General features: G+C 27.8%; 1 protein-coding gene across 1 annotated transcript in view; it reads left to right on the top strand.

Moving 5' to 3' along the window:
* The window catches only part of LOC132929107 (uncharacterized), a 147088-nt gene that overhangs the window by 91400 nt on the left and 40220 nt on the right, over nt 1–15468 (top strand). Inside the window, exons 2-3 of the mRNA XM_060994217.1 lie at nt 13683–13891; nt 15133–15268. Coding sequence (XP_060850200.1) covers nt 13683–13891; nt 15133–15268 — 345 coding nt within the window. The remainder of the gene's footprint in view (nt 1–13682; nt 13892–15132; nt 15269–15468) is intronic.

Here is a 15468-nt window from a genome sequence, read left to right as displayed (position 1 = left end):
ATACACTAACTAATCCAAATTTACAAATAATAATCATTGTTTAATCTGGCTTTGATATACGAAATCAGGACTAAGAAAGGTCGTCTTTCAACTTTATACAGTAGAAACCAATTTATGATTTGTAAAGAAAAATTATGCGACTATACACATCAAAATGCCACCAAAGCAGTACCTGCGAAAATAAGTGATGTAAAAATAAAAATAAAATTTTATTTTCTAATAATATAAATAAAAAATATTATAGTATAAATATATAGTATTCATTATATTTTGGCAATACTTTTCTTTTAAATATTATATTATGTATATTGCCCAATATACGAAGGCCATTTTATACAACGCCCGAGCATTGTATAAAATGACCGGGCATTGTATAAAACGCCCAAATTATTTACTTTGCCCGTAAAATATACATTTATATGATTGTTATATTATATGAACAAAACTATTAAAATAACATAATTTAATATTTCTGATTAATATATAATATAATATGTAAATTGGTAAGCAATTGCGAATAAGGCAGATGTACCTATTTTGAATTAAATTTACAATAAGATTGTAAGTTACAGATTAGCCATATCTAAAGTGACTTTCAATAATTAATTCACCATACATTTAAGTATATTAATATTGCTGAAATTCTAAATATAACTTAATGCATTTCATTTTATTTGAAAATATATTTTTATAATATTGAAAAAAAATTAGAAATAAATATTATTTGTATTCATCAAATAAGTACCTATTTAAAATTTCCATATCTGTACATAAAAGCGTTTGGTAATAATAAAATTAAATAACAATATATATTATACCATTAGTTTTGAAATATAAAAAAATTCTAACCAAAATTCGTTTAATGCCATTACAGTTTTAGCTATATAATAATCGTCTCGATGTTTTATGATTTCCTCAGGAAATAACGAAAAATTGTTAGCTCAGGAAATCTTAAATTACCAAAATCCATAAACATTTCTAATTGATATTCATGATTATGTTATATAATATTTTTAAAGCATAAACACAGTACAATTATTTTATATATCGTTATAATATATTATGTAACATAGAATTATTTTTATTGTTATTGCATCTTTCCAATCTCATGATAATAATTACAATTAAAATCGTTTATTGAAATATTCAAAAATACATAATATGGAAATAAAAACAGATTTTACAAAGAGTGTTGCTTACTTAAAATTTGTTCCATCAATTTTATTGATTCAAGACATTTTTTTTTTTTTGAAAAAATAAGGTTTTATTCGTTATTAGTAATTAATAATAACGTATTACGTAAAAGAAAAATTTAACCTAAGCAGGCTGAAGGCTATAGATCAGCGATTCTTAATTCGGGCCTTTTTTTTAACGCTTACCGGATTTTTTTGACCACTTTAAATACGCAAGGAATTTAAAGGTCAAATCCATTCGGATTATCACAAAACATTGGTAAACCGAGGAGCGCACAAACTGTTAATGTGTTTATAGTGTCGAGGGACAACAACAATATTTACCTGATGACCCCTGCAAAAGTTAATACAACGGTATTAATTAAACGAGCTCACGATACCGTATGGAAAATACCTGTCTACCGTAATTTTGCAGTGACGGGGTCGTACGGTTTACCTTTGAACCACGAAAGTTTAGTGGCGTATAAAAACTAGGTGTGTAGGTGTCACGTCCATAAACCTATTCACTCGTGCGATGCTGCAAATGGACGTATGCATTACTATTTTACAACTAGCGATATTATAACATGATATTTTTGACGCTTTAAAAATAAAAATAAATATTAAATCAAAAATAATGTATAATACCTATTAGAGCGCTTTACATCTACTCACCTCGCTCGCCAAACCACCACTTTTAACTTGACACTTCAATTTCTATCAGACTGATTTATTTTTATTATCCTTATTCCTTAGCCATTCTCGTAGATTTTGCATTAAAGTAATTAAACAAAAAATAAAAACCGAAAAATAAATATTACAATATGTTTCAATATTTTAACAGTGATACGTATTTTAGTGGTCTTACAGCGTACTATTTCATTTAATTAGATTCAATTCGAAATATTCGTGAGTGTATTTTACATAAATTAACATGTTTATCGGTCTAATTTTTAATTAGAATGTTGCAAATTATGTATTTATTTAAATTTTGAAAATTTTACATTTAAAATTAGCAAATATTATTTTACAAAATATATTATGTTCAGTATACACACATAAACGTAAATATATAATACGTATATTAAATTATTAATGTATCATAATATTATATAGCAAACGATAGATTTTAGGTTTTTGTCATATTTCTCACAAAGCCTTTATAATATTATCGTGTCATCGAAACTGGATGTCGGCTGATCGTATACACTATCATACGTATCAATGCTATCAATACATATCATATTATTATTGTATTGTGTACCGTCAATAACTCGAAACATTAATCGCTTAGATTTTATTGTATATATTTCCGAATAGTTTCATGTCCTGTATAAATTACAACGAATTAATCATTATTGCATCCTGGGTTCACTTTAAACGCGTAATATTTATTAAACATACATCGGAATTTCACCGCGACAAAATAAATTTGCTGCTGACAATTTAATAATAATAAAATGTAATTAATTACCCGTTAGGTCATTAATGGTTATTATTTTTTGCATAAACCACAACCGCGTAACGATATGAAGAATATTCTACATTTAAAACGATACGTTAGTATTAGATTATTATAACGATGTTATTTATAATTTAAAAATAAACTTTTCTCGTTTCTAATGATAGGTGTTTTTTAAAACAATTGTTGGCACATATTAATATTCATAATAATTACCTCCCAAACATATTTTAAATTAATACATAAATACTAATTTTGTGAAGATAAACTTTAAAGCAATTAACAGAATATCGAGCTTTAAGTTCCAACAATGAACGTATATCATCGGTTTCTTGTTTATTTTCAGTAACCATTTGTATCTAAATCATATGCCATATTACCGTTAAATGTATCATAGGCTTAGTGGCAATTGGCAGTGTTCAGAGAAAATAAACATTTTACTTCACATACTTCCGTGAGTTAAACTTTATTAATCGTTTTTTTATTCGCCATTCACAAAAGGTCGTTGTTGTTTGACGATGACGTTTGCTAATAGTTTTCGTGCGGAAATTAGCTCTTATGGCATTCCAATGAAACTGGAGTTTAAATCATCTTCTACAGAGTATTTCGAAAATAATTGAACATCCTGAATTCAATACCGTAATATACGCACATTATCATTCCAGAAAATTATATGAAAACATTAAATAAGCAAGCATAGAGACCCGTCGTGTTGCTGAATACCTCTAGGATAATATTATTTGCAGTTGCTTTTGTATTTGAAACCAAATTTCTCCCTATATTTTTCGTTCTTTGTGCGTGTCAAAAAAGTGCCAATATAGTGTCGACGGAACAACGGGTTGACATGACTTTAATATATTCCCATGACGCACGCGATAATTTCCTAAATGATTTGTGGCTCTTATCCCTTCCACATCATTTATCTATAAATCATGGGTCAGAAAGTAATTATAAAATAGTGGGTGTGCAATAAATATTTATCTATCGAAAAAAAAAATAATTTAGTTTAGTTTTATTACCCATTATAAACGATTCTATTTTCATTTGAAATCAATTTGTTATAACGTTGACGCTTAAACGATTTAAAATTCTTCGTTTTACAACGCTTAATCAAGCGTTTCGAGGAAATGATCAATTTTCTGATACTCCAAATACTAACAGAGCAATATTATTTCCTTATTCGTCATGTGCCGGATAAAAGTTTTATTTCACGATTAATATGTGGACTATACAATAAATCAAATGGTTTTAGTTATTGGCTGTTGTCCAAAATGCTACCTATCGCTGTTTTGATATTGACGAAAATAATTAAAATATTTTGTGTACTATCTAGGTATCAGTTATTATTAATGTTTCATAGAAAATAGAAATTATAGTATTATAATAAATCCATAATTTTAGAATAATAATAAAAAAAATAATACCATAGAAATTATTTAAATTTGAAAACCAAGCAGATTTAAATTTATGAAGTAAGAACAAATTAGATACCAATAAACTGCCATAAAATGATTGTAGATGATAAATGAAGGACATATTGGTTAACCAAACGGTAATGTAAAAATTAAAAAGGGAATTTTATTGTTTGTAACAAACCTCGATAAAGTTTCAAAGTCATTAAAAACACGAGATAAGTAAAAAAAAAAAAAAAACTGTACATTTAAATGATGAAAACTTTTAATAATTAAGAAGAAATATTTAAGGAAACACCAATAGAAATAAAAACAATAACAAAATAAAGTTTTGATTTGTTTGAAAAATAACTCATCAAATAACAGTTTCAATAAATAACTGCCTTTGATGTTCTATTATGAAAAAATATATTTAACGACACAATGTAATTCTTATTATACAATTAATACTACGTCATAGAATACAACTTATTTTATTCCTATTTTAATTGTTATAAATTCAAAAGAATACAAATTAACTGATCACTGAATACTGTAATATACCGATGCTACTTTTTGAGGTACTATGTAAACTGTACTATGTAAACTGATTATAATAGACTAAATTATAGATTTTTAGAGAAAGGTTATCAAAATATTACAAATCCGATAATTTCAAAATAAAATTTTGTTATTTAATACATTTAAATATACCAATTATAATTGTAATATACATTTATATAATACATTTAAATATAAGACAAAAAAATTGTATTCTATAGCTCATACATAGAGTTTCATAAATTATATTCAATATTCATATATAAAATTAAAACATGTATTTAACTCTGCAGAAACATATACAAGCTATAAAAAATAAATTCATATACGAAAACGATGAATGAAAACGTTTCGCGGTTAAAACGTAATGTCGACGACTACGTAACAATATTTGATTTTGTACGCTGATTTTTTAAACCGCCGAATATTAAACAGAACGGTATCGACACACTTTTGACGCATTTCTGAGATAAAATTATGAATTTTTATGTGCACTGATGTAATATCTCATGAATATCCAAATTCCGAAATACATTTATCGTCACCCGAAACACGCTCGAATTCATCGTGATAATAACTATAATAATTATAATAATTATTATAATGATGATGATGATCGGGCAGCGATCGACAAAGAGACGTGCGCAAAAAAAAAGTAATTGGAAAACTAAAGGGTTATAAAAACTATGGCACGTTTTACCTCGCTCGATCAATTCAGGGTTGAACACGGATTACACGCGCCGGTACACGGTGGTGGCGGCGGCGGTTGACCGCTTTTCATACTCGACACGTCGCCGGACGTCGTTTATTATTTCGGCTGTGTGTTCGGTCGTACACCTACGACGACAGAAGCCAATGAAATATACAGTGACTGTGTGTGTGTGTGTGTGCGTATGTGTATGTTTGTGGGGGTAGATTTCATCCTGACTGACTGGTGTAAAACCACCGTCATGTTCTTGCAGAGAACAACTAGTTTGGTGGGCCAGTTGGTGAGCAGAAATAAAAAAAGCACATTTTTTTTCTCGAATTTACAATATAGATCTGTTGTCATAAAACGTAAATGTATGAACGACCGTATTAAACGTTTTAATCGTTTCGCTAGACACAATGCAAAACAAACAGCATGACACAATTTGACGATAACGAATCAATACTAATTTTCCATAGTACCTACATCATAATATTAAACAGTATATGAAATTATGTATCTAATTTCAATCTCAACGTTTAACAAAGTTATTCAAATAGAAAAGTTTTTTTTTTACTTTTTAAGTGTTCACTTTTTGATATTGGATTTTTTTTACATAAACCCACGATTTACTGAACGATAAAAGTTATACTTCTTCGGGATAAATAATTGATGTAAAACACTTATCCCATTTCACACAATAAAAGTTCTATAATTTTTATATTAAGTTTGTCAGAAATTTACATTTTACCATGAACGATGTACGCTGTGAAAGAATTTGTATCCAATAATGGTTATCCTTATACTCAAAAAAGATAGTATGCAAATCCGGTGATCCCTGCTATGGTTGAATATTGATAGCGCACTTACTAAAAGGTCTATCTTTTTAGTCGACCGGTTTAAGGTTAAAATAATTTCTGTTATACCACTTTAGGATTCTACTATCATTTTCATTAACCCTCTTTATACACCAGTGACTACTGAGTTAAAATTTATACCCAAACACCCATCTGATAAGAATTTTTTTTAGACTCCACAGTACTATAAATAGATAAATTACTACTGGTATTTTAATTATATAAATAATACATGGAATTTAAAAATATAATTATCTATGTTTATTTCACTCTCAATTATATTTTTACTGTTGTAATAAAATACGAATGCATAACAATTATTATATCAAATACAATTTATTTAATTTAAAAATACTTAGTTTTAGCATCAAGATAAATTGAGTGCAAAGATAAAAGCATTTCGTGTATAAAATATAATCCATTCAAGTAGCAGAAATTCTATCTAAAAAATCGAAATCTAACTCAACTTATATAATATAGTCAACATTACATTATATACAATACTTCCTTGCTATGTTTTGTATTATTCGATTTCATTTTTTTACAACTATGACGAAATTGTCTTTGTAATATTAAATAATAAGTCAGACGTTTTAACTAGAATCACGTTTTTTATCAACTTCGATTTTGAATTATCAAAATGTCCGTGCTCACAAACTATATATAATAGTAAACTGATTAATTATTAAATAAATATTTTTTTTTAATTATTACGATACGATAAAAGTTGTCGTAACCTCTATAAGGGATGAAATAAAAACCTTTGTAAACTAGAATAAAGTTTGTTTTTTAGTTTAATGGTTTTATACCGAAACACTAAGTAACATTGTGATGAAGTTATAATCGTATATATTATTTAAATGCATTTAAACTTTAATACACGAGTACACTTCAAAATAATACTATGTACTCAATCTTCATTAGAAGAACAAAAACGTATATTATAAATTTATTTCTATATTTAAACGTAATATTCTTACTGTTTGTATGATCAGAATCTATAAGCTGTAACACTACAACATACATGAAGTTAACTTTTAAATTGTAATTGAAACAATAATTCATGTAAGTTAATAATAAAAAGTATGGACAGAAAATGTTAAACAGTAGATTTTGGTTGAAACTGGTATTTTTAATTTTATACCTATACTTAAAATCTAGATGGTCATATCAAAAGTTCTCAAAAAGTTGTATAAAATATTAAAATAATGAACAAAAGTATGTATAATAATTGTATTTTGTATTCATTTGTAATACATACTTTGACTACCGCTGTGATGAATGTAAACATATTTTTATATTATTAAAAATAACTTAAGTTTATTTAATTTTCACTTGAAGCAAAAAAATAATTTTATTTTCGTATAATTCCAAAGAAAGAAAATTAAATACAGGGTTTTCTGAAAAATAATCTTATTTATGTGGTATTTATTAAATAAGTTTTCTAAAGAAAACTAAAATGTATTACAGCAGCGTTGATAAAAAAAAAAAATACAAATGTACAATAATATTTGATGTACTAATTGTGATTTTTTTATAAAAAAATATATAGCTGTACTATTCTATTGAGCAAAACACTTAATTTAAAGCTATTTGACAGAAAAAAAAACTTTGATTTCATGTTTTTTCGAAATAATATCATACAAACTAAACCATCGAATAATAATATTTAATATAAGCTTCGTGTTTATTAATTTATTATATTATGTTTCAAATTGTACTTGGGTATATTCAAATGTCAAATTTTAATATAACTATTAAATAATATTTTATTATTTAGTATTGATGATTTCCAAAGAAAAAAACAAATTAATTTAGCTAAAATATATAAATCATTGAATCATAATAATACAAAGGCACCAAGCCACCAAAATTATAATTAAATTAATATTATTTATATTTAAATCTATCAACTACTGAGCTACTGAAATATATATATTATATAAATAATAAATTAAAATGTTATTTTAAGGAGAAGTTAATCAAATAATTCTGTAAACATTATGCAATATAATATAAATTATAATAAATATATAGTAAATTATAAAATACAGTTTAATAAGAATCAACAGTATAATACCATTACAACGTACAGAATTTATTTCTCGGAATAATATAACAAAACAGCTACCAACAACATAGTTTTTAAAAATGTTCATCCTCATTAAGAAGCTTATAAATTATATTGGAATAATAATAAATAAGAAAAAAAAATTACATTTCAATAGAGTGCACTCATATAATATATTAGTATTTGTTACCTACTCATTTAAACTCAAGTTAGCAGTAACAATTTTATTATTATTTTACACAATCAGGAAAATAGGTTATTTCTATATATATATACATATTGTAAAAAACCTAAATATTATTGTGATATTATTAATTAGGTATATTAAAAAGGCAATTTATTACTCATATTTCTCTGAATTTATCACTAATAAATCCAATATACTAAATTATTTCAGTTAAATGTTTGATAGCTGGTAGTTTATAATATTCAATAGTTTTAATTATTTCTCCGAGACTATCACTATAATATAGGCTATTGTTTTCAAATCAGTCTTAGCTGTCTTATTAATAAGTTATATACATGGCCCGAGACTTACTAGCAACAGTTGTCGATGATTTGGTACGATATAAGCGCACAAGCTTGAGTGAGGCCATACAAAACCATTCGTTCTGCAGGTTCCCTTTTGACTTCCGACTTGAAACTTACCTGACAAAGTTTGTCTGTCCTTTCTAATTTTAGAAACCATTAAGCTTTGATAATATATCCGTTCATTGTCAGGCGCATGGAGGCCCTGGCCGGTAATTAATGTGGCCGAGTTAATACTGAAGCAGCTGGATCATCAGTTTTAACTAGCTAATTGCAGACCTGACTATAGAAAGTGGTAAGTTTAATGGGATATATCGGTGTTAGTCAACCCCTTTATCTACTCTCTCCGTCGAAAGTTTAAACGCACCCACTTCCAGTCCCTGGCTTTTGTGCCAACTAATCTGGCGTTGTAAACTATTATTAATTCAATCAGACCCCGTGCATCAGCTGACCGTTTAGAAATTGAGTCTTAACTCGAGACCAAAATGTGCGTTCACACAGTAGTGTAACAATTCAAATGGTATTAAGTCATCAACCCAACGGCAAAGTCACTATCAATTGCAATCACGGAGTCTTTAGTATAATAACGTCTGACCCCGTAAACTATAAACGAGTAATAATTTAGTTATCTTACCTTTAATTGGTTTACTGCCGATGACTTATTGTTTTATTTTAAAAGATTGCAATCCATTTAAAAGTAGCATAAGAGCCTGCTGTGGTTAAGGCAATAAAACGTAAAAGGATTTCTCTGACAAAGAATAATAACGCGAAAGGCACCGAAATGTTCCTTTGCAACCACAGGACAACGGGATAACGTTCCCACGAGGGTCCTTATGAAACTTTTATTTTTCCCAAGTCGATATAATCTTTTTGATTTAGTTTTATCGGCGAGACTGTATCGTCTATGCCAGCGATGCAGTATGGGGTAAAAAAAATACAAAAAAAAAAGAGTTAGTCGATTTTTCTTACACAGCTGTTTTACGAAACTCAGAGCACACATCGTTGCTCGGGGGTCGGGAAATGCACACTGGGAAGGTTTTTTTCTATCTTTCTCATCCAACATTCCTCCAAGTGCACAATATTGTATATTGTAGTGTCCCACGGGTTTCCACATACTCGCGTTTGAGCAATAAACATTTCGTATGTGCTTTGAATTTCAATATAGTCCCTTTTTTTCTACGACACGCATTATTCCGTCGTAATTACAAAGGGTAACTTAAGTGCACTTGAGCGTTTTTAATAGACTAACGGAGTTTATTGGTCACAATGTTTCCTACCATTGAAATGCATAAGAATGACCGTCACGGTATCGCTAAATCTATTATGTCCATTATAGTTTCTGCTAACCCTATGTCAATTGCGCCGAGTAATTTCAATTTGATTTTACACTATTAAAGTCAAACGTGATACCACTCCTTGATAATATATAAAAATACATATAAGGTAAACTATATTTTGCAATTTTAAAATTACAACAACTTAAAAACGACGAAGGTACAACATTTTTGGTATATGAAGTAAAAACCAGCATACGAATTACGTTCGTTTCCATGATAACAAAATATTTTTTATAAAACGTGTATCGGCTGCAGCTGAGTAGGTACGCACTACGCCACAGCACATTACAATCAATATCCCATTGTTATAGCTATTGCTATTATAACAACGGAAAATGTGTTCCGTACGAGTTTTGGGAAACAGATAACTAGCAATGAAGTGGTGGAACGGTAACACAAAGCTAACAACACCGTTTCATCGTCGAGAATTCTCTCAATTAGTAGCAAGGTAGGCTAATCTTGTGATGTAGGCGGAATTTTGAAAAGAATTATGTGGTGTTGTAGACGTATCGTTATCTCGTCCATAACAGATGAAAATTCCATAAAAAGGGTTTGACGGGTGATGTTCCCGTTGAGGGTTGCAGTTCGAAACTTTGTCGATAGTTTAAATAGAAAATGTTACTAACTAATTGTGACACACTGCTTGTATTTTTTTGTATTTAGTATTATCATTTCAAATTTGCTAAATCTGTGTGTAAATAAAAGTAAAGTATGATCCCAAATGTGTGTTACCGGTTAGGCTTTTTCAACGTTTTAATTATTCTAAAAAAAAAAATTATTTTCTATTGATATTTTTTCATTTATCGTTGATCACTAGAGAATTTGTCTAAAATTACAGTACGTTCAACTACGTTTCATACGACAAATCAATCAAAATATTTACGTATAGCAATGATTAATAAAATAAATTATTATCATACGATTTAATTTTCATATTCATGATAATAGTTCGTTTATCTTAACTGATCAATAATAAATTACCCAAATAGATTTTGTTTCTCATCAAAAAGAATTACAAAGTATAATGATTTTTCATACTTATGCTCGTAAAATAACTTGTTTCAATTTCCTATCATAATACACCAAATGCATCAAACATGCTTTATCCCGTTCACTGTCTATATAGTATAACTTTTGTATTCAATCTTAATGGATTTTGGTTAATTCAAAATTATTTTAAATTATTAATGGCTTGTATACGCAATTGCGTAATATAATAAAGTAAGAAACTTTAAGAACCTGATATATTTTGTTGTTTATATAGAAATATAATTTAAGCCAACAGATACTTCACGATTTTAGAATAATTTTAATTTGTAATTCATGAGTTTGTGCTGGTGCATAAGTTTTTGAAATTACTTATAGTATATAGGTATTTAGATTACAGTTACAAGTATTTCAATATTTTGGACATCACAAGGAAGTTGTTTCTAAACTTTTTAGTGTACGTGAAGCTGTAGTTTTGAGTCAAAAACGTACCGACTTGAAGTGTAAACTATATTACTATAAAGCGTGAAGAATGTCACGTGCATTACTTAATGAATTTAAAAATACATTTCAACTAATTTTGAATAATCTTCTCGTTTGTTTATTAAAATTAACAATTTAATTCACGCGAATTATGATAATATTTTTTTTCTACTATTTTTTTTCGTGCAAAATTACTTTTTATCCATATACTGTTTGTATACCCACCGCTATATTATTTTATAGTTATGTCTATAAATGTTTGATAATTCTCACATTAAAGTTACCTTTTTAAATGTATTATTATATTGTTAAAATTATTTTGTTAGATTAATTTATATAACAATAATGAAGATTTACATATATAAATTTATAGTGTCTTAAAGTTATGTATTATTTAATCTTAATTTTAAATTCAAATAAATATTTTTAATTTCTACCACAGCCTTTACAGTAGACTATAGTTATTATTTATTAATAACCAAATAACCAATACTAATTATAATTACAATTAAATAATTAAAATTTAATATATATATATATTGGTATTAATATAAACAGTTTTAATAACTTTAACTTATATAAAAATCTTGTTACTCATTAACTAACAATGTCACAAATAACAACTAACTAAATTTACTTTTATTTAGTTTTTTCTGTACAGTAATCTTCTTAAAAATTTGTTTTTGTTTTAATATAAATTGTAATTATATACCACGATGTTATTTTTTATTTTTAATTTTATTTGTATTTAGATTTATTCAGTGTTGTTAAGTATAAAATATAAAATTAAGAAACATTTTTAACTCTTGTCTCTCCAAAAAACAAGGTCAGGCTCTTGGAGACAAATTTTTTTCACATACTTTTATTTTAGTATTACATATTTTAATTTGTAACTATTTTTTGAAATAACAATAAACTATCTATTATTGGTCTATCTATTTATATTTATTTATAACGAAAAAACAAAATATAAGTTTAAAATTCTAATTGTAACATCATATTACTATCTCCTTTAAATAATTTTACATTATTATCATTATAATATTTTTTCAGTTTTGAAATTTTATAAATTATTTAATCCAAAAAAAAAAAAAATTAAAGGTTTGGTAGTAGTTTACTGTAAGGATATGTAACTATAAATTTAAGTGACACGATCAACACAAAAATAAAATCTATAAAACATTTATTTCAAATGTAACATAAAACGTATTAGAGAATTTACCTTTATTATACGTAATCCTTTAATTCTGCACTTCGTCATGAATAATTATTATATTAATGGGTTATTCGTAACCACAGAACAGTTAAAAATATTGTGAAACTAATAAAAAAAATGGTTAAATGCGATCATAAAGTATGCAACACGTATGTAAATATAATTTAAACATGGTCATCACGGTACACGATAGAATTCTTAACTGTTTAAACGATTCTATATTGAAATATTGTGATAATTTTACACTAATATTTTTGATTTTTTTTTTTTACAAACGTATAATTCAAATAATGTAATTCAGCGCATTTTGTTATACTACCGTTATATCCATTTTATTTACTCAGAATACGAGTATAGTAATAATAGTAATAATAATAATGAAAAAAATCGTATAATCAAATGAACAAAAGCTATTGACGGAGTGAAATTCAGATAATAAATTTAATATCAATCAAAAAAAAGGAATTCGTTTTGACTTGATGAAAACAAACAATATTTGAAGACCCTTTACAAAACAATGATGACCGAATTAATAATATTAGACCGCTAACTTTTTGACTGTGAACATATATCGGGCACGGTACCTGCTCGCGATCTCTTGTAGGAATTTCATTGTGATCGTCGTGTATTATGTATAGTAAATGTTTTTGTTGGTCCAATAATCTGTTTATCTATAGAACAAAACACAAAATACTCGTTAAAGGTTTTATCTCACAAAATAACAATAGAGGAATGACTGGACACCGACATCTTGCAACTGTGACGTATATTTACGTTATTCGAGTTCTGAACCAAAACGCTCGTCTTCGCTGCTGTTGTACTAGTCGTCGATTAAGCTTTCAAAATAAAATGTTATTGTTATAATAATGATATTTTTAAAATAAAAGTTTTTTTTTTTTATTTAAATCAATATTTGTGTATTTTTGCAGGTAACAAAGGAGGTCTTATCTTAACCAAGTTAGTCATACCTCAATGGGCGGACTTGAGAAGTTCAGTGACGCTGTACTGCCAATTCAACACGGGTGGCGACAGTCTGTATTCTGTAAAATGGTACAAGGACGATCACGAATTCTTCCGGTACACGCCCGGATTGAATCCACAGACGCTCGTATTTGGTGTGGACGGCGTAAACGTGGACGTGAGTATAAAGTTGGTCGAGTCGTTTTTGGTCGATTTTTGTTATTATTATTATTATTTTTCATTTCTTTTCGTTTGGTAAATTATTTTATCGCACGTCGTGTCGTCCTTCGCATAGGAAGGCGGCTTAAAAATTACGGCTGAAACTTTCTCAGGCCACTGGGTCGGGAGAGTTTTTGCACCGCGGAGAGTTTGTCACTGCCGCCGTAAGGAACGCGGTTGGGTTAGGTTAGGTGCGCGCTATAGATGGGGACTGCGCTGGTGGCGGAGACGGTTAAACGACGAGATGAAACAACGAACGTTGTGTAATCCTCTCGCAAATATTATGTACATATACATTTTCGTGAAAATTTGTGGTGAAAGTTTTCGACTCATTGACCTATATAGAAACCGCGAAAACATTATCACATAGCCCGTTGCATTTGTGTTTCGTACTTTATATCGGCTCGGCAGCCGTTTTTACACGGAACGCCCGAATAAAAACCTAACGAAATAAACGACACTAGTCTGCCGTGTATTCTCCCTCCACATAAACCATAAAATATACAGACGCCACTGTACCACTGTAGAACATCGTCATTTATTTCGTATTCATATGCGCGCGGGCATTCAGACCCCCTAGCTAGCAGAGCAATTTACCGTGCCTACCATCGTCGTCGTCGCCAGCACCGTTATTTTACAATGCCATAACAATACATAATACCGTATTTTTGAGTTTATGTTTGATATATTATTTGATTTTCAATGTGAACACTTGAATACTTAATACGTTGTTCTTGCGATGTGATTTAAAACTATCAAACAAACATATAATATACGAAAATCTAAAAAAAATAAAAAAAATTATATTAACCTATTTACCTATCTATTTATTATATTAAATTGCCAACAGTTAAATATAACGAATAAACTATAAACTAATATTAACACATTTATTTTAAAAAGTATTTACTATTTAAATTCCATAAAACAAGATAAGATAGATTTTATTATACGATTACATAGAATGGTAACGTTTATTACAATATTTCAAGAACAAAAATAGTATATTACATATTTACATTAATCAAGCATATATTCTCTATTATTTAATTGTATTCAAAATTATTATCATGTTTTTTTTTTCTATATCTATGTTCAAGTTTTGTAGTTTGATAGTTTGGTATTTAATTTATTCAACTACTGACCTAATATATCGAGTAATAATTTTAGTTTTAATTAAATTTTTTAATTATCCACCAGGAGAGTAAGTCTTCCGCCACTGAAGTGACGCTGTTCCCGTTGACTAGGACGAGCAATGGCAATTACAAGTGTGAAGTATCTACAGATGCTCCGAATTTCCCAACAGTCGTTGAAGACGCCAATATGACAGTCATCGGTAAGAAATAATATTAATTATTCACATGCCGTATTGATTTATATAAATTTTCAAAAAAAGCAATACTCCGATAAATATTGGATATCTTATTTAATGCATTGTCCTATAAATTATAATATTAAAAATAATAGTAGATATACCTAACAATTTTTTTTTACATACATAATTGATATTCAAAGATAATACGAACTAAATATTGA

Source organism: Rhopalosiphum padi, chromosome 1, assembly GCF_020882245.1.
Source record: "Rhopalosiphum padi isolate XX-2018 chromosome 1, ASM2088224v1, whole genome shotgun sequence".
Taxonomy (NCBI): domain Eukaryota; kingdom Metazoa; phylum Arthropoda; class Insecta; order Hemiptera; family Aphididae; genus Rhopalosiphum; species Rhopalosiphum padi.
Note: the sequence above shows the minus strand (reverse complement) of the source record. Positions and strands in the feature narration are given on the sequence as shown.